Source organism: Sturnus vulgaris, chromosome 16 (assembly GCF_052056855.1).
Source record: "Sturnus vulgaris isolate bStuVul1 chromosome 16, bStuVul1.hap1, whole genome shotgun sequence".
Lineage (NCBI taxonomy): Eukaryota > Metazoa > Chordata > Aves > Passeriformes > Sturnidae > Sturnus > Sturnus vulgaris.
Window position 1 is genome coordinate 16,329,406 of NC_142258.1, and position 20,470 is coordinate 16,349,875.

General features: G+C 46.4%; 2 protein-coding genes across 31 annotated transcripts in view; one reads left to right on the top strand and one right to left on the bottom strand.

The window, feature by feature from the left end:
• The window catches only part of MAPK8IP3 (mitogen-activated protein kinase 8 interacting protein 3), a 57,770-nt gene extending 42,885 nt beyond the window's left edge, over positions 1-14,885 (top strand). For 27 of the 30 annotated variants that reach the window (XM_088174723.1, XM_088174724.1, XM_088174728.1 and 24 more), the window contains 14 exons: positions 557-718; positions 1,654-1,819; positions 2,278-2,463; positions 3,072-3,255; positions 3,966-4,085; positions 4,362-4,442; positions 5,079-5,146; positions 6,232-6,380; positions 7,196-7,367; positions 7,468-7,581; positions 8,794-8,832; positions 10,392-10,571; positions 10,828-10,971; positions 11,997-14,885. In XM_088174723.1, coding sequence (XP_088030849.1) covers positions 557-718; positions 1,654-1,819; positions 2,278-2,463; positions 3,072-3,255; positions 3,966-4,085; positions 4,362-4,442; positions 5,079-5,146; positions 6,232-6,380; positions 7,196-7,367; positions 7,468-7,581; positions 8,794-8,832; positions 10,392-10,571; positions 10,828-10,971; positions 11,997-12,118 — 1,887 coding nt within the window. In that variant the 3' untranslated portion in view covers positions 12,119-14,885. The remainder of the gene's footprint in view (positions 1-556; positions 719-1,653; positions 1,820-2,277; positions 2,464-3,071; positions 3,256-3,965; positions 4,086-4,361; positions 4,443-5,078; positions 5,147-6,231; positions 6,381-7,195; positions 7,368-7,467; positions 7,582-8,793; positions 8,833-10,391; positions 10,572-10,827; positions 10,972-11,996) is intronic. The other 3 variants (XM_088174752.1, XM_088174751.1, XM_088174734.1) reach the window with 2 other exon arrangements.
• Positions 14,886-17,417: 2,532 nt separating this feature from the next.
• On the bottom strand, positions 17,418-19,577 carry MRPS34 (mitochondrial ribosomal protein S34). The gene is made up of 3 exons (XM_014890239.2): positions 19,094-19,577; positions 18,957-18,999; positions 17,418-18,101 (listed from the first exon to the last, which is right to left on the bottom strand). The coding sequence occupies exons 1-3, from the start codon at positions 19,409-19,411 to the stop codon at positions 17,824-17,826; spliced, it is 639 nt and encodes a 212-aa protein (XP_014745725.1). The 5' UTR covers positions 19,412-19,577; the 3' UTR covers positions 17,418-17,823.
• Positions 19,578-20,470: the final 893 nt, after the last annotated feature.

Consider the following 20,470-nt stretch of genomic DNA (forward strand, 5'->3'; position numbering starts at 1 on the left):
TAATGTTCTGTGCAGCATCTTTCCTTAAAGCTTTAGATAAATCTAGTATTTGTTTCTGTACTCCTGTTCCCAGCATTTTCTAAAAAAGCTTCCTGGAAATAATTCATAGGAAGTTAGCTGGATTTGATTTCAGAAAACTGCTTATGTGGGAGCTAAACCAGCAGACTGTTTTTCCACACTTCCAGAGATGGGGCAGCCACATGCTTCTCTGGGCAACCTGTGCAAGGGCCTCACCAGCCTCACACCCTCACAGGGAAGAATCTCTTTCTAATATCTCATTTAACCTGTCTTCTGTCAGTTTGAACACGTCTGCCATGTCCTGGCTTGCTTTGCTGCAGTGACTAAAAAGCAGTGTTATTGCTGGGTACAGAGATTCTCTGTCTTAGCTCCATCAAATCTGTTCTCTTCTAGTAGAAATCATCAAGATCTGGTATTTTTTTTCAACTAAATATTTTAGATATTTCACATTTGACAGTTCTTCACAAAGGCGCCTGAATTCAAAGAGATCATGAAGCCTGCAGAATTCTTAGTTCAGATTCCTGCTTCTGTTTCTTAGCTGTGGTGTGCAGCTGGAGTCAATCTCTCAGGATGGAGACCTTTGGAACAGGAGCCTGGGAATGGGCAGAAACTAGATCCTGGGCATGATCCCCTCACCTGTGATAGGGAAGTGGAAGGCGAGAACAACAAAAGTAACCATACATCTCCTGAGAAAAAAAAGGTCAGAAAATAAAATGGGGTTTTTTTGCCTCTGATGTTTTTTCTCATTTCATCCCTACCATACCCCTTCTCTTAGTACTTTTGTACTATGCCATAAAATGCTCTTGTGCCTATGGGGCAGTGCTGTGGTGTGCTGGCTCTTCTGTGACTTTTGGTGTGATTTGGGACAAATCATCCAGTATAAAGTTTCCCAGCTTTTGCTTTTGAAATGATTGGAATTTTGAATAAAATCCTAATAATAAGGGCAATTAAATGCTTGATGAAGGTACTAGGAAGATTATATAGCCCTCATCATTGTAAATTAATAAAATAATAAATACATTCAGGCAAAGCTTTGTTAAAAGAGGAGAGTCTGTGAGCCCATTTGCGCCTCTTGAGATTTAATCCAGTTCTGGTTTCTGGTAGGCTTAAGTGATTTTTTTGTTTTTTTCCCTATTTAAAGAACCAAGCTTTTGTAATTTGCAAATAACAATAGAATATTTTATGCTGTCTGGTTTGTAGAGATTTTCTCCACACCTGTCTTACACTGCTGCCTTTTACTCTCCCGAGACCAGCTTGGTTAAGCTGATCAGTGGGTGCATCCCAGACTTACGGCATTCTGGATGACTGAATATTCAGTGATACATTTGTCAGATATCACAGCAGAAAATTAGTGGCCAGATTGCTCTTGCCCTAAGAAACCAGATAGGCTCTTTGGCCAGTGCTCTGCCTACTGGTGCAGCAATATGAATGGAATCAAATTAATAAAAATAAAAATTTAAATATAACTGATTAGACAACTGTATGAAAGAGAAAAATGTCTTCTATAGTTCTACCGTAGAATAGAATCTATAATTTAAAATAAATTACACCATGTGTAAATGTTGCCAAGCACTGTTAGGCTCAGGTTGATCCAGGAGGAGTGCTGATTGTGCCTGTGTGTCTTCTGTCCCGAAGGCAAAGGAGCTCCATGAAATGGATGCCACATCCAGCCGTGTCTGGATTCTTACTAGCACACTGTCAACCAGTAAAGTCGTGATTATTGATGCCAACCAACCTGGCACAGTGGTGGACCAGTTCACTGTCTGCAATGCTCATGTACTCTGCATCTCCAGCATCCCCGGTGAGTGTGGCCCAGGCTGGAGTCTGTTCAGGGTCACCTGCCCCACTGAGGAATAACAGACGTCCTCACTTCGGAACTAATCTCTGAGCTTTGTTTTGTTCTGTAATTGTTGCACAAAATCATAACCCAGATCTTGCCTTCCTGTAGGACCTTTCTGTGGAGATCTCTCCCTGTTCAGTGTTCAGTAAGTCATTCCTTTGGTACACAATGGGTGGTTTTTGGAAGCAGGAGTGAGCCTTGTCTGGTGTGCAAGGGCTCTGTACCTGCCTTGGATACTGATTCTAGGGATGAGGGGATCTGCCATGGATCAGGCTGCTGGTTGATGCTCTGGTGCCTCCGCAGGGTCGTGAGCCCCGAGGATCAGCATCTCCCATCATTAGGGTGACCTCAGGAGTACAGCTACATTAAATTAGCAGTGACTGCTTGACTTACATGAGAACATGTTCTCTGCCCTTCAGCGGCCAGTGAGAGTGACTATCCCCCAGGCGAGATATTCTTGGAGGGGGATGTGAATCCCGAAGAGTCAGCTGGAGCAGATGGTGTCTTGGCAGGGATCACGTTGGTGGGCTGTGCAACCCGCTGCAATGTGCCACGAAGCAACTGTTCCTCACGTGGGGACACACCTGTACTGGACAAGGGACAGAGTAAGTTTTGGGATGTAAAACTTAGTGACTTATCAGTTACAGCTAGTCCTGTACAAGCTCATGGTGTTACAGCCATATCCTCCTGTCCCCATGTTAAGCACTTCAGAGGCCTCCAGAATTTTACTATGATACAGGAGTACCAAAGGCCCTTTTGGTACGTTTCTTCTTAGAGCCCTCCTTTTTCCTGTGATTCACATGCTGCAGCCTGAATACAGGAGTGATATAGCAGAGTATTTTGGGCATGTGAGATGTTTGCCCTGCTACAGGTGCTGCTCTTCTGATGGCTTTGTTCCCTGAGCCTTGGGAAGCCAGTTAAGCTCACATGCAAATCATACTGCTGCACTTGCTGACTCCATACTGTAGTGACAGCCTTGGAGCCCTTCCAGTGCTGCGCTATGCTAGTCACAGATTAGGCCTCACTTCAAAATACTGTCTGTTTCCCATCCAGGCAGAAGATACTGGATGAGCTGCTGTGTCTGTGGCACAGGCTCAGGGCTTGATTTAGTTTGGAAAGGAAAGATAAATTAAAGAATTGACAGCTTGATGTCTATATAGTTAACTTACCAACTGATTATTCAGCATGTCTCACACTGTTCATTGTCCTCCAGGTGAGGTGGCTCCTGTCTGCAATGGGAAGATCAACCAGTCTCAGTCTACTGAGGAGGCAACAGAGGCTACAGAGGTCCCAGAGAGCAGTGCCAGCGAGGCAGAGCCGACACAGGCCCGGCCTGGGCCCCTCACCGAGCACGTGTTCACAGACCCTGTCCCAGCCCAGGCACCCAGGCAGAACGGGTGGGTGGGCTGGGGTCAGAGTTATGGTTCTGTTCTGTTACTGATCAGTTCTGTTTTCATAAGCTTAGTGATAGGAGAAGCAGCCTGATCTTCTGATAAAGTGGCAGACTTCTATCAGTTTTACACCCAAGCGATATTACAGATGGGATAACAGGGAAGGAAAAAACTGAAGTTAAAACAGACATGGCTCAGCCTGCAACTGACTGGGTCAGCTGTTAAAATGCAAATAGGGCCTCTCATTATGAACTTAGACCTGTGGTTAAGGCAAGTCTCCCAAAATTTGTGTACACTTCATATTCTTACTGAAGGAGCTTACTGATACGTGTGTAGAAATGATGGTTGATTTATTCTAGTAGTACCTCTGATGTGCTGTAAAAGTAACCAAGAAAGCATATTCGCCACTCAAAAGTTTTTGAGACAAACAAAGCTGAAGTGATGGCCTGAAGAACAGGGTGGAAGTCTCGGATACAGATTGTTCCTGAATGCCCATGTTGTTCTGCGTTGTTTCTGTTGAAGCAGGAAATGAACAGAGAAAATACTGTTTATGTAATAGTCTTGGTAAACTCAGTTAGGGTCTGTAGTTTTGAAGTACTTCTTGTTTGTAAGGGGAGGAGAAAGGAAATACTGTAAATTGCAGATTTGCAGTTGAAAACTACCAAAGAGAAGGAAGTGATGCTAAATCTCTTAACACTGTTTTTTTGCCTCTTCAGGGAGAATGGGCAGCTGAAGATGGAACCCAACACAACACTGCCAGATCAGGAGTCAACCAAGGATGCTGGGATGTGCACCAGTGCCGCCCCCACCATGTGGCTGGGAGCTCAAAATGGCTGGTGTGTTCCCTTTGGGCTAGCAGATCTCTGTGTCACCTCCCTGCTCTGGGCTCTTATTTTTCATGTCCACACATGAGTGTCCTTTGGTTCACTGCTTGTTTCTGGAGAAGGTTTTCACTCCTCATTTCATTGCTCAGCTCACCATAGTCTCAGGGATTTAACATCACTTTCTTATCTCACCTCCACCTTTCCTACCATAAGGGATGAGTCAAATCTGGGCAGGCTAAAGGTGTGGGACCCTGCTGCTAACTCTCCCCAATTTGTCCTCTCTCACAGGCTTTATGTGCACTCAGCTGTGTCCAACTGGAAGAAGTGTCTGCACTCAATAAAACTGAAAGACTCTGTGCTGAGCCTGGTGTAAGTGTGTGTGCTTTAAAGGGGGTTAGCAGCTCTTTGTCGTTGACTTACAGAATCGCATAATGGTTTGGGTTGGAACAGGCCTTAAAGATCCTCTTGTTTCATCTCTCTGCCATAAGCAAGGATACCTTCCACTAGACCAGGTTGCTCCAAGCCCCATCCACATTCCCAGCCTTGAACACTTTCAAGGATGTGGCAGCCACAGCTTTTTCTTTGCTTTCCTAAGTGCATTGTTTTGTGAGAGGAGTTTCCCAAGGTTTTTGTAATGGGAAAGCCTCATACCAACCCATTTTCCAGTTCAGTTGCCTTCCTGACCTGATTCAGTGAATACATATCTAGAATACCAGGAGGAAGTAACTGGGGAGGAAAAAGGCAAAATTTCACTGAGGGGTAAATGAGGGGGAATTTGTTGAAATTGATGGTGTTTGTATTGTGAAGAAGAATTTCCTCAGCCGTAAATTTACAGATGTGATGATCTTACTGCAGCGAAGGTAAGAGGTGTGAACTCTTGCAGGATGTTCCTGCAGTGCTAAACTGGCTGGGAATTCTGGAGACTGTGTAAAGTTGGTGTGTATGGATGGCAGGAAGAGTTTTCTTCTATGGTGCTTTTATGTATTTACTATTCTGTTATTTCAGGCATGTGAAAGGGAGGGTCCTGGTTGCTCTGGCAGATGGAACATTAGCCATATTCCATAGGGGAGAAGGTAAGAATCAGTGTAATAGAGAAAACAAAATTTGGCTGAAAGTGTAGCAGTGGATTAAACGCTCTTCTGAGGTGAGAAAGTTGCTGGCTGCTGGGGTATAAACACTTGAGTTAAAGCACATGGCTATTACACATAATTGCTATCCTAAACCATCTCAGGTGTACTCTAACACCACTTCCTGAGCTTTTCTGAACAAAAAATGAGTGTATGTGCTGTGTAGCACATGTGGAGTAAACGTGACGCTTTTAGGAATACATGTGCTGTGCAGTTGTTGGAGGTACAGTTAGTAAATTCAATTTCTGATCTTCACTGCTGTGCGTTTTGTTTCCCTGTGGCTTGAGCAGTTTCTTAGCTGTGTTCACATCTGACAGCACATGGGAATTTGCTAGCTGTGACTAATGTTGGCGTATAAAGAGTGTAGTTATTCATTGAGTAGCAGTTCATTCAGAAGTGGAAATAAAGATATTTCTGGGCTGGTGCAATTCAGATTTTGATTCAGCCTTTGTCATGAGGCTCAGGCCTAACCACTGACGCATCAAATTTGTTCCCATCAGAAATAAGATAAAGCTTCATGATACAGAGGCTTCCTGTCTGTGAAGGACACAATATCTGCCTGGTTAGTTAAAAATTAGTGAGAAAAGGGAGATCTGATTCCTTCTGGATTTGACACTTTGGGGGAATTATGTTGTAGGTCTGTGATGTGAGGAAACCTTACCACAAAGACTGTATGGCCCATTTCCTTTTAAGTTTCTGCATAGTCTTGTTCAGCTGTCTTCCCTCTTCTCACACGGGTTTTGTTGTACTTGTTAGAGAAGCCTGTTCACTTCATTGCAAGAAAGGATGTTTAAATTGGCCTGATTTGAGAGCTGTTGGACACCAAACTAAACTTTATCTTTACATGTTTCATGAGTGTAAGGCTGTGCCCGAAGCAGGAGTCATGGGAAGGTCACAGACATAAACAAACTGAGCATTTGAGTATCAGCTAAGCCTGTATACCCAGATATATATAGAAAGGTAGAGGATTCTGTTGTATGCTCACCTGTTATGGAGGAGATGCATCTTTCCATACTTGTTTTTCACTTCAGATGCTCAGTGGGATCTCAGTAATTACCACCTGATGGATCTTGGCCACACTCACCACTCCATCCGTTGCATGGCTGTGGTATATGATAGAGTCTGGTGTGGCTACAAGAACAAAATCCATGTTATCCAGCCGAAGACGATGCAGATTGAGGTAAGAGACCACATACACACATCTATGTATCTCTGCATACACACACTTGTGTTGTACTTGTTCTTACAGCTGTTCTGTGCTGCAGTGTGTAAAATTCAGAACCTTTGGGTTGTCATTGCTGACTGCAAGACCAAGACTGTCAGTCTGGGTCATGTTATGATCTAATCTGCCAGGGGATATTTGTTCCTTCCTCTCTTAGCAGAGCATAGTTCTGTCAGTAAGTCTAAACTGACAATTTTCTTTGCCTTTACTGGGGAGTCTGTGAGGCCATGTACTGTCCAAACATAGGTGTTGGTTTTACAGTGACTCTTCATGTATAATCTGAGGCTTCTCCATCTGTAGGCATTACAGCACAAAGCAACAGTACAGTTAGCAAACCCCCGGGATCTCACTAAAGAAAAAACAATGTTTATAGTGTGAAAATCAGTACAGTGGTGTTGGTAAATATCTGAGAGTGCTTGAAATAATTCTAATTGAGGAGAGAAGTGCTGGATCTGAAGTTCACATTAGTGAGCCAAAGCAGTTTGATCTTTGCAATTTATCCTGGAGTTGTGTGTTTTCATTTTCTATCAAGTACATTGAACGTTCTTGATCCTGAAGTGGTCTGAAAAGACCATCAACTATGCAAAGCTGCCATACAGCTGCTCAATCCAAGGATTTTTTGAGTACAGTAGTGAACTGCTGGGATCAGCTAGCATTAACACAGCTTCTCCAAGATCTTTGGAACTCAGACAGATGATCTCAGTTGGAAATATAGTGTATGTGTATGGATAATGCAAAACTTCTGTGAACTCACATTGGCTCACCTCCTTCAGAAATCCTTTGATGCCCATCCTCGTCGGGAGAGCCAGGTGCGACAGCTGGCATGGATTGGAGATGGAGTGTGGGTTTCCATCCGCCTGGACTCCACACTGAGGCTCTACCATGCCCACAGCCATCAACATCTGCAAGATGTCGACATTGAGCCTTATGTCAGCAAGATGCTAGGTGAGGACCTGTTGCTTACTGAGCTCAAGGCAGAATTTGCCCAAAGGAGACCTTGCCCAAAGTCATCACTGACTCCCCGACTCTCATTCATGCTTCCTAGGCACTGGAAAGTTGGGCTTCTCCTTCGTGCGGATCACAGCCCTGCTCATCGCTGGCAACCGCCTTTGGGTGGGCACTGGGAATGGTGTTGTCATCTCCATTCCCCTGACTGAGAGTAAGTGACATTTATTGAAAGTCCTCCTGCATCCCCCCTAAAAAATATAAACTTTTAGGTGTTATTTGTACAGCATGGCAGGTGGTTCAGGCAGGCTGATGTTTTCCTGAATTTGACACTCTTTAATCATAGCCATGTTCAGGAAGAAAAGCCCAGAGTATGAGCAGCCCTGGACCTTGACAGAGCAGAGTGATTTGAACTGATTCTGCAGCTACTGTGAAAAAGGAGAACCAAAGCTTTTGGAATTGTAGTAAGTCTCCAAAAGGAGGCCATGGGATGAGAAGTCACCAGGAGGATCTCCCTGGAAATTCAATTTTGGCCTAGTCATCTAAATGTCTCCATAGCAGTATTTTCCAGAAACTGAGCTTAGGAAAGCTCCATTTACTCAGATTAGGACTCAGGTTTATCAGTCAAGTAGAAATAGGTATCCTACATCAAATCCAGCCTGGTGAGACGACCCAGCAGTCAATAGGTAAGTCTCTGGAGCTGTAAGTTTAGTTGAAGCTCTTACTAGCTCTCTTCTGTACCTGCCTGTCAGCATCTTATTTTGAAGGTCTTATCCAGATCACCATGGGGAAGTAGGATTTGAGGCTGATTGCAATTGCTTTCAACAGAAAGCAGCCAAATGTATGTTTTCTCACCAATGCTCGCAGGAAAGCTGAGAAACAAATACCTCAAAAGAGCAAACCTCTTGTAATTCTCCTGGAAGTCGGGCTTAGGATGGTCTTCTCTGAGGGCAGTGAAGCTGGATGTGCCTGGGGTTGACACCAGGAGGGCAGTGACACAGTCCTGTTCATTCATTGCAATTTTGGTCTTGTTTCTGAGTTCCTTTCTGAAGCCCATTCTGTCTTAAGGCTGCTGTCCTTGTTCTGAGTTAAACTTTTTCCCTGCTGTAAACCAATTGCTTTATCTTTGTATGTTCCTGTAAAAAAATGTGGTGAGCAAGAAAATTTCACTAAAAGTGTAGCATTGGATCTTGTGACACAGTCCCTCTCCCACCTCAGATACCACATCTGTCCCTCTATGGTAAGAGCAAAGTGAGCAAGAACAGTGTTAGTATGAACTCACAGGAACTTCTGTGGTGGTTTCACTAGGTTTTTTACTATTTTTGTTGCCCCCTAATTATCTCCCAGTAATCAACTTTTTCTTCTCTCCCATCCTACCTGTCACTTCCTGTTCCCCTCTGTGTTCCCACTCCCCGCCTGTGCCTAGCTGTAGTCCTCCACCGTGGCCAACTCCTTGGGCTCCGGGGTAAGTCCATTGCCTCCCCTCAACAGCTGTCATTCCTTTTGCACCTGTTTCCCTATGTAGTCATTCTCTCACCCTTCCATTCTGCCATTCAACTTGTCTCCATCCATTTTTCCTCATCACTCTTTTGTTTTAAGTTGAATTAGAGAAAAGCAACCAGAGACAGTCATGTAAATATCCTCATTTCCCATGGCTGTGAACAATTTTTTCCATCTCATTGTTGATCCTTCTGGATTTCGTGTTAAGAATAATTATTCTTCAACTGTAGTTCCCTTACTGCGGTAGACCAGTTTGAGATGGGGACTGGAAAGACTCATTCAGTCAGAAGCAGGAAGCAAGAGTAGAGTGTTCTTCCAAGGTCTCCCTTGGTCATCCTTTGTTTTCCAAGGATGTTTCTTTCATCCGTTTCAGGCCAATGGCAGGCGATGCTATGGCACCTGCCAGCTGTAAGTCATCAAACAAGATGTTGAACCCAAGGGGACTTGATAAGCATGAAGAATTGTTTAGATTTGTGCTAGTTAAGGCAGGATCTGAGTTCAAATTCATGCCTTTCTAGGGTCAGAAATTAGAGGGGCTTCTTTCTAACTCAGAGACATTCATGTGGTTGTCCAGATGCATCATCAACACGTCTCCTCCTTTTAAAGTATCTTATATTAGTGGCAGTAAAAAGCCAGGTACTGTACACACACTGACTCATTCTTCCATCAATTTGTACTTGTCCTACTGCCCTTGCTTGAGCCTGATAGGGAAAAGTCTCTTTTGTCCAAGTCATGTAACTGAAATTCACCTCAAGTTAAAACAGAACTACAGATAATTAATGAAGCAATCAGCCTCTCTCACAGAAAAGTGAAAGCTGCCTGATTTAATATTGTTCCTGTTGTACTGATGTGGGTGCATGCAGAAGGAAATTATCTCCCACCCTGAACTCAGAGCACTGGTATCTGTTGCTTGGTGAGTGGAAACTGTCACATTCTCGTAGCCTGGTTGTGAAGGATACAGGCCCCTCAGCCCTCCTTGAAAGCTGTGGATGGTGAGCATCTGAAAGATGTTCATTGCTGGAGTAGCTGACAATCTGGTGTCACGGTTAAATCAAGAAATGAGGAAGGATCTCACTCCACTTCTGTGATGACTCTGAGTGGGCTGAGAGGCTTCACCAGACCCAGAGACTCCTTTTAGCAGCATGTGTGCTCATGACGAAGTCAAAGGACTTGACTTGGAAGTTGAGCAGCATCACTAATCTAGAGCAGTAATTGTCCTCCAGGTGCCTTCTGGGGACAGCAGACACTTTGGGTACCTTGCCAGCTACCAAAGACCAAGGTTGAACCTAGGACAGCAGGTTATTTCTGGAGGATAGACAGATCACTACTGGTGACACCAGTCTAGCTTTCCGCAGTCTAAAAGACAGGGACTGTGTAATCTGGTGTGGTCTCCTCCATCACATCATTCATAAAAGACCTTTAAAGGTTTTCCTTCACGGCTCTTGAGTTTTCTCTTTGATTTGAGTCCCTTCTTAAAGGGGCCTCAAAGTTATCACTGATGGCGTTCCTGCTCCCTGTCTCCAGCAAACAAGACTTCACCAACCTCTGGAGAGGGCAGTCGCTCTGGTGGGGTGATCCATGTGTATGGTGATGACAACAGTGACAAATCTGCCAGCAGCTTCATTCCCTACTGCTCCATGGCTCAGGCACAGCTCTGCTTCCATGGCCACCGTGATGCCGTCAAGTTCTTCGTCTCTGTGCCTGGTAAGGATGTGCACAGCCCTCCCTCAGCAGGGGTTTGTCCCTCCATCCCTTTTATAGCAGGGGCTGGAGCTAGTCTGAAGCAGACTAGGGTCCAGGCCATGGCTGGCATTTCCTGTGGTTCACGTATCTGTGTTTAAACTGGGGTGGCTGCCAGATGTGACTAGCATAAAGAATTGGTCTGTGCAATGTGTTTGTGTGCATGTAAACTGCAGGGGGGCTGAGCAGAGGCACTGACCGTACCTCTGTCCTCTCCTAGGCAATGTTCTTGCAACCCTGAACGGGAGTGTGTTGGACAGCCCTTCAGAGAACCCCAGCACAGCAGCCACTGAGACTGAGGGTCAGAAGCTAAAGAACGTCCTGGTGCTGAGTGGAGGAGAAGGGTACATCGATTTCCGGATTGGTAAGTGGCCTTGATGGGAGGCATCTGGAAAGGTAGCAGGTGCATAGCTGTGGTCATGAAGCAAGGCATCACTGTTGTGGGGAGCCAGAGGAGAAGAGCCCCGCACTGTTTCTCCTGGATCTGACTGTGAGGGCAAATAAGGACTTTCCTTGCACAGCACAAGACTGTCAACATGTGCCCTGTGGCTGCAGTGCCACACGGCTGTAGTGATGCCTACAAAATCAAGAACAAAACAACACACTTTCGAGATTATATTAATATAGGAAGTAATATAAAAGCAGCAACTCTCTTTAACTGGAGACCTCCAGGTGCAACATACAGACATGCATACAGGACTTCTACACTTTCTTAAGTTAAACAAATTAGCATATTTAACAAATATTTGCAATTAGAAGAACAGTTGGTCAGGTAATTTTCCCTGTGTTCTGCCCCACTGGAGTTGGTCCAAGAGCTTTGCCCCTCATTTATTACATCTATGATACAGGTTAAAAAGCAAGATCTCCTTGGTTGACTAAAGAGGCAAGACTAAATAGTATTTCAGGAATTTGTTAGGTTAGCTTACTGTTCTAAAATGTAGGTGAAAAGGGTAGGACAAGTATTGGGAGCTACAGCCATGCATTAGCAATCTACAAAGCTACAAAAACATGAAAACTATAATAAAATAGCATCAATATGAATGGGTTTGGAAAAAACAAATCTGTGCCACTGACTCCAAACATTGCTGCCCCACTACAATCACCCACGCTGATGAGGGTGCTCTATGTATAAAAATTGGCTTCCCTAAAAGGAAGGGTGGTTTTTGCTGCTGTTGGAGCTAGTTTGTCCCATCCATGCAGACCAGCTTCAGAAGAGAATGGGGTTGCCGTAAGTGTTCTCCAGGCACAAAGAAAGATCTCAGCTCACAGTGCCTGTTATCTGACTGCTGGGACTCTAAAAGAGGTATTGGCCTCTTTGGAGTATTCCAGAGCAGTGCACCATTGGCATTTTCTTTCCTGCCATTTTTACTCTCTGTGTTCTCTCGTCAGGGGATGGGGAAGATGATGAGACGGAAGAGAATGCAGGAGATGCCACCCAGGTGAAGCCAGTACTTTCCAAGGCTGAACGGAGCCACATTATTGTGTGGCAGGTATCATACATCCCTGAGTGAGAGGTCCTCTTTTCCCACAATGTAAGTGTCCCTCCTCCCGCCTGAATGCCATGATGTACATAGAGAATGCCTGCAATGTAACTCCTGCTGGAAACTGACCCTGGACAACTGCAACGGTTCCTGCCTTGGACTGTGACCCCCTTGAACCTCTGAACTTGCAGCTTTCATCTCAGGCCCGTATGCTTTTGGCGTGGTTAGGTTCTTGTTCTGCTCTGGAGCTGGCATCTAAAAGGAGAGAAATGGCAGTACACCATTAAGTGAGCTTGGAGCCAAGACTGTGGGAAACCTTTGCCCAGTGTCAGGAGGGGCAGCTGGAGGAGGGTGGCTCAGGTTCTTGCGCAGGTCGCCTCACTCCCACCTGCATGAGAAAGAAGTGTGTCCCCAGGCATTCCCTGCCAAAGCAGTGATGGTGAATCGTTCCTGCAACACCCCAGCAGAAATCCTTCTAGTTCACCAGTAGACTCTTACCGTTATTTGCCCTTAAGCACAGAATAACATCCTCTGGACTTAGAACAACTAAAGGTCCAAGGAACCCTCCAAAGAGCATCATGGTTTCAGCAGCACTTTGGCTGTGCGGCTGGAAAAGGCAGCAGCACCCTTACTGTGGGGATCACATCTCCCATCTTTGCAGGGCTAAAGTTCTTCCTCTGCTGCTGCTGTTGCCTCAGCAGTCACTGTTGCCCACCAATGCTGGGTGCCTGCCTGTGTGTGTCCCAAGAGGTTTGGTGGGCTCAGATGGGAGATGGGTGTTTGATGGTTAAGGCCAAACAGCCGTAGTAACAAAAGAGTACCAGAATATTGCTTTTTTTAAGACCAGAAAAGGCAACACTTTTAACTCTTCCTTCCAAAAATACCATACAGAAAAGAATTCCTGAGTTCATTCTGAAAGGTTCATGTGGTGGTTATCTCTGCATTGCGTTTGGTGGCTTTTAAAAGATAGGTGAGGGCAGATGGTGTTGATCTGCTGTGAGTTCTGCATTAACATATTGAGATTGCCTCATTTCAAGGCTGTGTCTCCTTTTTATGACCTGCTGGAAGGAGATCTCTTCACCAAGACTTGGAAGTTGGTTAGGAAAGACTGGACAAGTGCAGTCAAGGCTGTGTCTCACCTGATGTCACACAGAAAAAGGAATTGAAGCTAGATTCCTGACATCTTTTATCTCACATCACAGGCACGGCACTGACTTTGCTAGTAAGTAGTTTGAAAAGCTGGAAATTTGTGACTCCTGGAAAAAACTGACAGCCCCCAACAAAAGGGGTGATAGCCCTTTCTGTCTAAGCAATGCTGAGTGATTACAAATGTGCATTCTGCTTACAAAAGAAGCAGCAAAAAATGGGGCCACAGAGAGTAGTTTTGAGCTCAAGATGCAGAATATGGAAGTTCCAGGTGTAGAGGCAATGGTGTATGCTCCCTTTCTGACACATGGACAAATTCTGTGTTCCTTGAACATTATTTTCTGGGTGTGCAGGATTAGGGCAAGTTGCATGTGTTAGTGATGAATTTGGAAGCTCCTGGTAGTCAACTTGTTTCTTCTCTGACCTGTACAGCACTCCAGGGTTCACAGAGATGTCCTTGTGACTGTATGAGGAGAGCTGGGCAAGCCTCCATCTCCTGGAAGGCTCCCCACTGTGTCTTGTGCTTGCTGCTATGGATCAGCCTTGCAGGTTCTGGTGTGCTGCAGGGATGTCATATTCCCAGGGGATGCTCTAACATGTGGCATCTCTTCTGCCACAGGAGCATTGAAACAATTTTTGTAACCAGAACAGTTCCGGAAAGGTTTGAGGTATACATTTTCCCTGCAAGGCAAGAGACGAATCTGGTGAACAGAGGCCTCAGCCAGCCACAGTGGTGCCCATGCTACATATGAGCAGTACTGGTGACATGCACCCACCACAACACTCCTCCCCAAGGCAGGAATCCAGCCAGAGGGCATCTTCCATGCATCTGCATACTGGGCTCTGTGACTGACACAAGGTTAAGGGATACTTGGAGCCAATCTGCATATTGGGGGACCTTTCACCAGGGACATTTTGCTGGGGCACTGCTGACCGTGCCAGGCTTCTAATTCACTTTCACTGTATGCTTTCTGCAAGGAAAACTTCTTTGGATCCCAACACAGAGTGCACTGAAGTTAACAGTATCACATTTAGAGCACTGATTCCACTGTCATTTAATATTTCATCAGTTAGGGCCAGGCAAATTTCAGAATTTGGGCTAGTTGAAGGGGAAAAAAAAGCCCTGGTAGGGTTCAGTTCCTTAGCTCTGTCAGCTCTTTCATAGCAAAGTCAGAATTGCACCATTTGTACTGTTCTGACTGTTCTGTATCTGGTTTGAGAAGTTGAAGGGACAGCACTTGGTCTCCTGTCTGACCCACTGGGCCACAACAACACAAGGGAGTCTCCCTTCAGGTTACTTTCTAGCTCAATGCCATGTTTTCCTCCAAGAGAAGCACATGGCCCAGAGGGGCAGCTGCAGGGGAGAGACCCAGCCTCCATTGATAGCTCCTATGGCCTTGGGTGGCTGCTGGGCATCAAAGTGAGAACCGACTGGCTTCAGTACGCTTCTCTGTCATATCTCCACTGTGATGTATGTAAAGTATTACAAAAGGATTTTTAAAAGTGTCTTAAGGCCTGTAAACTCTGCGGTTTGGTCTGAAGATGGCATTCTGTAAAGAGCCTGCTGTATGAATATGTTCCCATGCTTTGTCCCCTATGCTGTCAACAACAAACTGTATCTGTTCTGTATGTAGTAAACATGTTAACATCAGCTTGGGCAGTGTGTTGTGTTCCTATGAAGCCACTGGGATTGCTGCTCAGTTTTTAACTGGACACTTGCAAGTGTGGGAATGCAGCTCAAGTGTTCCCTGTTGAGCAGTTCAATGGCAAGAAATGAAATGCGGATGGCTCACAAGGTCGGAGCAGAAGGGGCTGGTCCAACAACAGTGCAATCTGTAGCTTGTACCAGCATCAGAAATAAAAGGTGGCACAACTTCAGAAATAGAAGCTGGAGCACAGAAGCATTCACCTGCTGGCTTTCTGCAACTTCAGTCAGGGTGGCCTTTTCAGGTGAAGTGCCAGGGATAACACATCCAGTCAGTTTTCAGCACTGTACAAGGTGGCACTTCAGAGTCCCATAGGCATTGGTGATACCAGCATCATTCGACTGCAGGGAGCCCCTCAGTCCCAGCAGCATTTGGACACCTTCATAGTTATTTTGTAGAATTGCACTGATTCAAGGGCTAGACATGGCAGTGTACAAGGGAATCATGTCCTTAAGATTGGAAAGGAGCATCTTCTGCCCCGAGCAGGGAGCCCTAAGGCGAGTCACCTCCATGACCAACACATGCACTGTGGTGTGGCACAGGCTAGGGTGTGGTACAATTGGCAATGTCTCTGAAATTAATGAAGGCAACTCAACAATGAGGTTCGGAAGCCATGTGCTGTGATCCATCCTAAATCCCTGGGTCTGCACCCTTCAAAACTGTCTGGAGCAGTTTGAGCAGGACCCTGGGTGAAGTACAGCTGTGTCTAGTGACTAAGGAAGCAGGTCAACGTCAACATCCTTCAAACAGTCCCCTGTTGGTAAACGATCTGTGAGGTAACATCCAGGTTTGGGAGGCCCATCAGAGCTCACAGCATGTTCTGGACATGGAATCCAACACATGGCAAACAGGCTGTGCAGCTTCCCAGAAGGGACCTTCATTATCAGGGTAAGGCTCCCAGGCTGCCCAGGGCTCTGTGAGAAGACACCCATTCTCCCAGGTGTTATGACCCTGAGCTCACCCCAGGAACTGTCCTTGTAAGTGCCACCCAGACATCCACTTGTACAGGGGCCCTTTCCTCCTATAGCCCAGGAGCCTCAGACAAGTACAACCTGGGGTCTTCAACATAACTGTGTTTGTCTCCAGTCCCTCCTGGATAGACTCCTTGGGCCCAGGGGGCTGCATTTTGACTACATTGTCCTGAACGATCCTGCCTCACTCAAGGTGCTGGGTGAGCCTTATCAGCTCCATCTGCTTTTTGCTGCTATAGCAGGCTTGGCTCCTTGCTATACTTTGGTCATGGGCAATTTCTTGCCTTTCTGGGGCTGCTGTGACCAGCACTTGAGTTTGCCCACTGTGGTCAGATTCTGTGTGCCCCCTCAGGGAGGCACTTCCTGTGGTGGTGCTACATTCAGATCCCAGCTGTGCAGGACAGAGGACTAGACTGTTCCACTCATCCCATCTGACTCACAACTACACCTCCCTCTCGTCTCCCTTGGTCTTGGTTTGTGTTCAGTAGTACCTCAGTAATGGCGAAGACAGGAAGACACCAGCTCAGCACAGTGCTCAGCCACAGCAACTGCTATGGGAAGGCCCACAGCCTCAAATTGTGCCTTTAACATTATTGATTCTCCCTCTCCTGGATTCTCCCATTCCTTCTAAAGCCAGAGAACTAGATCTGGCACATGCTCTGCAGTGCTCCTGCCACAAGAAGGCAGGCTGTCTTCCCAGACTCTGCTCCTTGTCACAGGACCAACTTCTAAATCACAAGAAAAGCCTTCCTTCGTATCCCATAGTATCTTAATCCTTCAGAAGCCTCTGTTGAGAGACCCGATGTCAATCCATGTGCTCCTGCCTGATGACAGCCATTTCCTGCTGACTAGGGCCACACGTTCCCAGCTTCATCCAGGCCACACACAATGAGTGGAGCAGAGTTTGTGCTCTCCCTCACTAAATCCCTTCAGGCTATTTGTGATTTCAGGATGCAGCAGTAAATGGAACACCACCTCCTGATTACCTGCAGACACAGGAACTAAACAGTTACTTCTGCAGGGAACTGATCTATAGAGCTGAACAGCTCTTGTATTCCCTCCACCCACACCCAGACCAGAGACTCCAACAGCCTTTGACACAGCAGCAGCATCTGCAGCCACTGCAAGAGACAATGAAATACCAGGAACTGTGCTCAGGAGCTGCATGTTTTAATGTTCACAACATGCTGCCCTGGAACAGGGATAATTTAAAATTGGCTTCAAATGGCAAGAGTCAATCATCCCACTTCCTTTGCATTACCAGAACTAAAATAATTTTTCCTATCTCTTGACAGCCATCTTTGGGAGTAAGAGATGGATAGCTTTGCATTATCTTAGTACTGAAGTCATGTTCCTCACTTCTTGTTCACTGCCTTCACTTGCCAGTAACCCAGATGATTCTGCAGTGTTCAGAGAACCAGATGCAGTGCCTGAGCTAATGGCTCTGCATTTGGCTGTCATAATGACGTCCAGGCATTGAAAAAAATTCATAAGTTTTCTTAGAACTGTGCTGCAGAATTAAGAAAATATTTATTTCCATTTGCAGATATATTTTTTCACAGCTCTGTGAAATACTGAGATATTTGGAGTCATTTTTCTGTGATTCATGCAGGACCCAAGTTATGTAAAACATGTTATGCTCCAAAGAATTGCAGCTGGCTGACTGGAGCTGTGTATTTAGAGACTATCCAGGGAACCAAGAAGACTCTTCTGCTGACTGAAGCCAAAGTTATGGAAGAAGAGTGTGAATATATCTGCATCTTCCCTTTCAGATGAGGTGACTTGCAGAGCTGAGGAGAAAGCTGGAAACATCCTACCACAATGGACAAAGAGGGGCTCTGTAAGACCCCCTGTCCACTGAGCTTCTAACAGGCAGTGAGAGCACAAGGGACTCAGGACACAGAAGAAGTCTTTATACTGGTGTCCCTGTAGCTTTTTTCTTTGTCTGCTCTTGGGGAGAGGCCAAGACCTTCTCTAGATCAATAACTGGCTCTTCCATGATTGGTTTTCCCTCCTTCTGCCACTGTGCAAGAATCATGGCTCGGAGCAGTGGTGGGTATGGCAGGAACCGAATGGTCTCCTCAGGCACTGGGGTGAATTTCTTGAAGGCCTCCTCCTCGTGTTTGGGCACCATACGCCAGTCATGGTACATGGCTTTGTCAATCTCCCTCACTTCCTCTTCAGTTTTGCCTGGGAAAAGATGATGACCACCAGTGGGTAATACCATCACAATAAACTGCCTCCAGACACAGGAAGTGTTGACTCTTTGGCACCCAAAATGCTACAACAGGCAAGAGTAAACAGAGTTTTTAAAGGGCTAGACAAATTATTCCCTGCTATACTATAGGATCTCACTTCTGTCCTTGATAATCGAAATAGAAACAGGCTAGAAGGACTAAAGGCAAGATATTCCAGCTGTGTGGGTGACTCCCTCTCTTAACTTAAAGTTTTGCTTTGTCTCTCTCAAGTTCCATTTCCATAGCTAGGAACAAGAGTAATTTCTCCCTACATTGATGAAAGCTTCCTGGAAAACTAAGAGTTAAAAATGCTCAACAACTTAGAAACCTTTGAATGAGTACTATTTCAGTAATTCCAGTAAGGGAAAATTGTATACTTAATATAAAGCAGCTCTAAAAAGAAAAATTTGCTCATACAACTCCAATCATTAATTTAAAATTCCAGTAACACAGCTTACTTGCCGTTGCATTTTTTCCTTTTTAGTGACAAATTTTAATTGGAATACTCTCATGCTCACACCGTGTCTTGCTTTGAAAGTCTCAGAATAGTCTGTCGGCTCACCTAATACGCTTTTAGTGCTGCTGTTCCCCAAGATCATACTGCACTGTCTCTCTCACAGCATTCCTTGGGAAAACATTCTGAAGGGGCTAAATCCCAGTTTTTGAAGCGCGGGGAACTTATTTTCTCATTAGAAGATCTGAGAAAAACAAATTTCCCAGGCAGGGAGCCCGCGGTCCCCCTGCCACCCTCAGGCACCCGGTGCTCTCTAGCTGTGCCCCCGTGTGTGGGAAAACGAGCCGGATTTACCTTTGAAGGTCAAGTAGCCCCAGGCTCTTCCATGGTCCATATTCTGCAAAGAAAAGAGGAATCTGTTGAGGGTGGGTCGCAGCGGGGTGGCGGGCGGGAGCTCCGCCGGGCGCGGCGGGGCGGCATCGGACAGGTACCTCAGCCATGTAGTCCGCCTTCACCTTGGTGATGACCCAGTAGCAGGGCTCGTCGTGCGCCCACAGCCAGGATTTGCGGGTGACGGTGCGGCCCACACCGAAGCGCGGCTGGCGGCAGAGGAGCGCAAACAGCCGGTTCTCGTTCCGCACGTCCTCCCACGCCCGCACGGGCAGCCGTTTCTGCGTCAGCGGCCGCCGCATGGTCTCGTAGTTCACGGCGAAGCGCTGAGAGTCCCGCGGCCGATCCTTCTGCGCCCGGTACTCGCGGATCTTCTTGGCCATGGCGGCGATGGGCCGGTGCAGCTTCTTGCGGGCCATGGCGGCAGCCGAGGGCGCGCTGCCGACCAGAACCGAGGGCCACACCCAGACCCACCGCTCCCTCCTCTCCCGGAAGCCCTGCCGGACCCCACGGAAGTAGCCCCGCCCGTCTCCAGGCACGGCCGCAGCGTTCCGCGTGGCCCAGCCGCCCGCGGTGCGTGGTCTCAGGCTGCTGCTCGTGGAGCGCGTGGCGTGCCGCGGCCCCTCGCCGCGGTGCGGGCCCACCGGTGCCAGCAGGCCCGGCGCGGCCTGACGGGTCTGTGTAGTGGGCGGCTCTCGGGAGAGCTGGGCTTGGTTGTTGAGGTGCGTCTGAACGGCGTCTGGTTTAGAAAAATCTGAGCAAATTCAGCTATGTCAGGGAACGTTCAAAACCAGGTTTTGGGAACATTAAAGCAACAGGTCTGGCCCAGGTCTTCAGTCAGAGGCAGGGCCACGAGCAGCAGTCGGGTGCTGGAAATTCCTCCGAGCTGCTCCAGCTACGGAATCCCAGGACAGTGAGGCTACACTTTTAACGAGTAGACTTTAAGTAGAAACTGCATAGGTCAGCCCATGGATTTTGGCCATAGACTGGTAAATTAAATCTGACAGAAGACTTATATTTTTTTCTTTGAAATCCGTATCTTAAAGGAAGCACAGCAATTCCAGCATTGCTGTAAAGTCCTATATTGAAGGCATTCAGGATACTGACTGGGTTTTTCCAGCAGCCAAGATCAATGTGTGAGGAGAAAAGGTGTGTTCATGCGTGCTACACACAAAAAAAGGAAACCACATATTAAAAAGGCTGACAATGCTCTTTAGAGTAATATGGTGCATCTCTTGAAAAAAGACAGGGGCATGGGAGGAAGCAGGTGTTTTATTCTAAACATGGGTTTAGAATAAAATATATCAATCCACCCAAATGTGGGGGAAGCAGCAGAGCAGTTAAACCACTTATTACAGGGTACAGAGTTGGGAGCTTGTACTCGGGGGTTGTGCGGCACAAGGATAAAGCTTGTGTCCGTTTAAGGCACCTACACATCAGTTTCTGTGAGTCCACAGAACAAAAGAGGTGACAAGAAT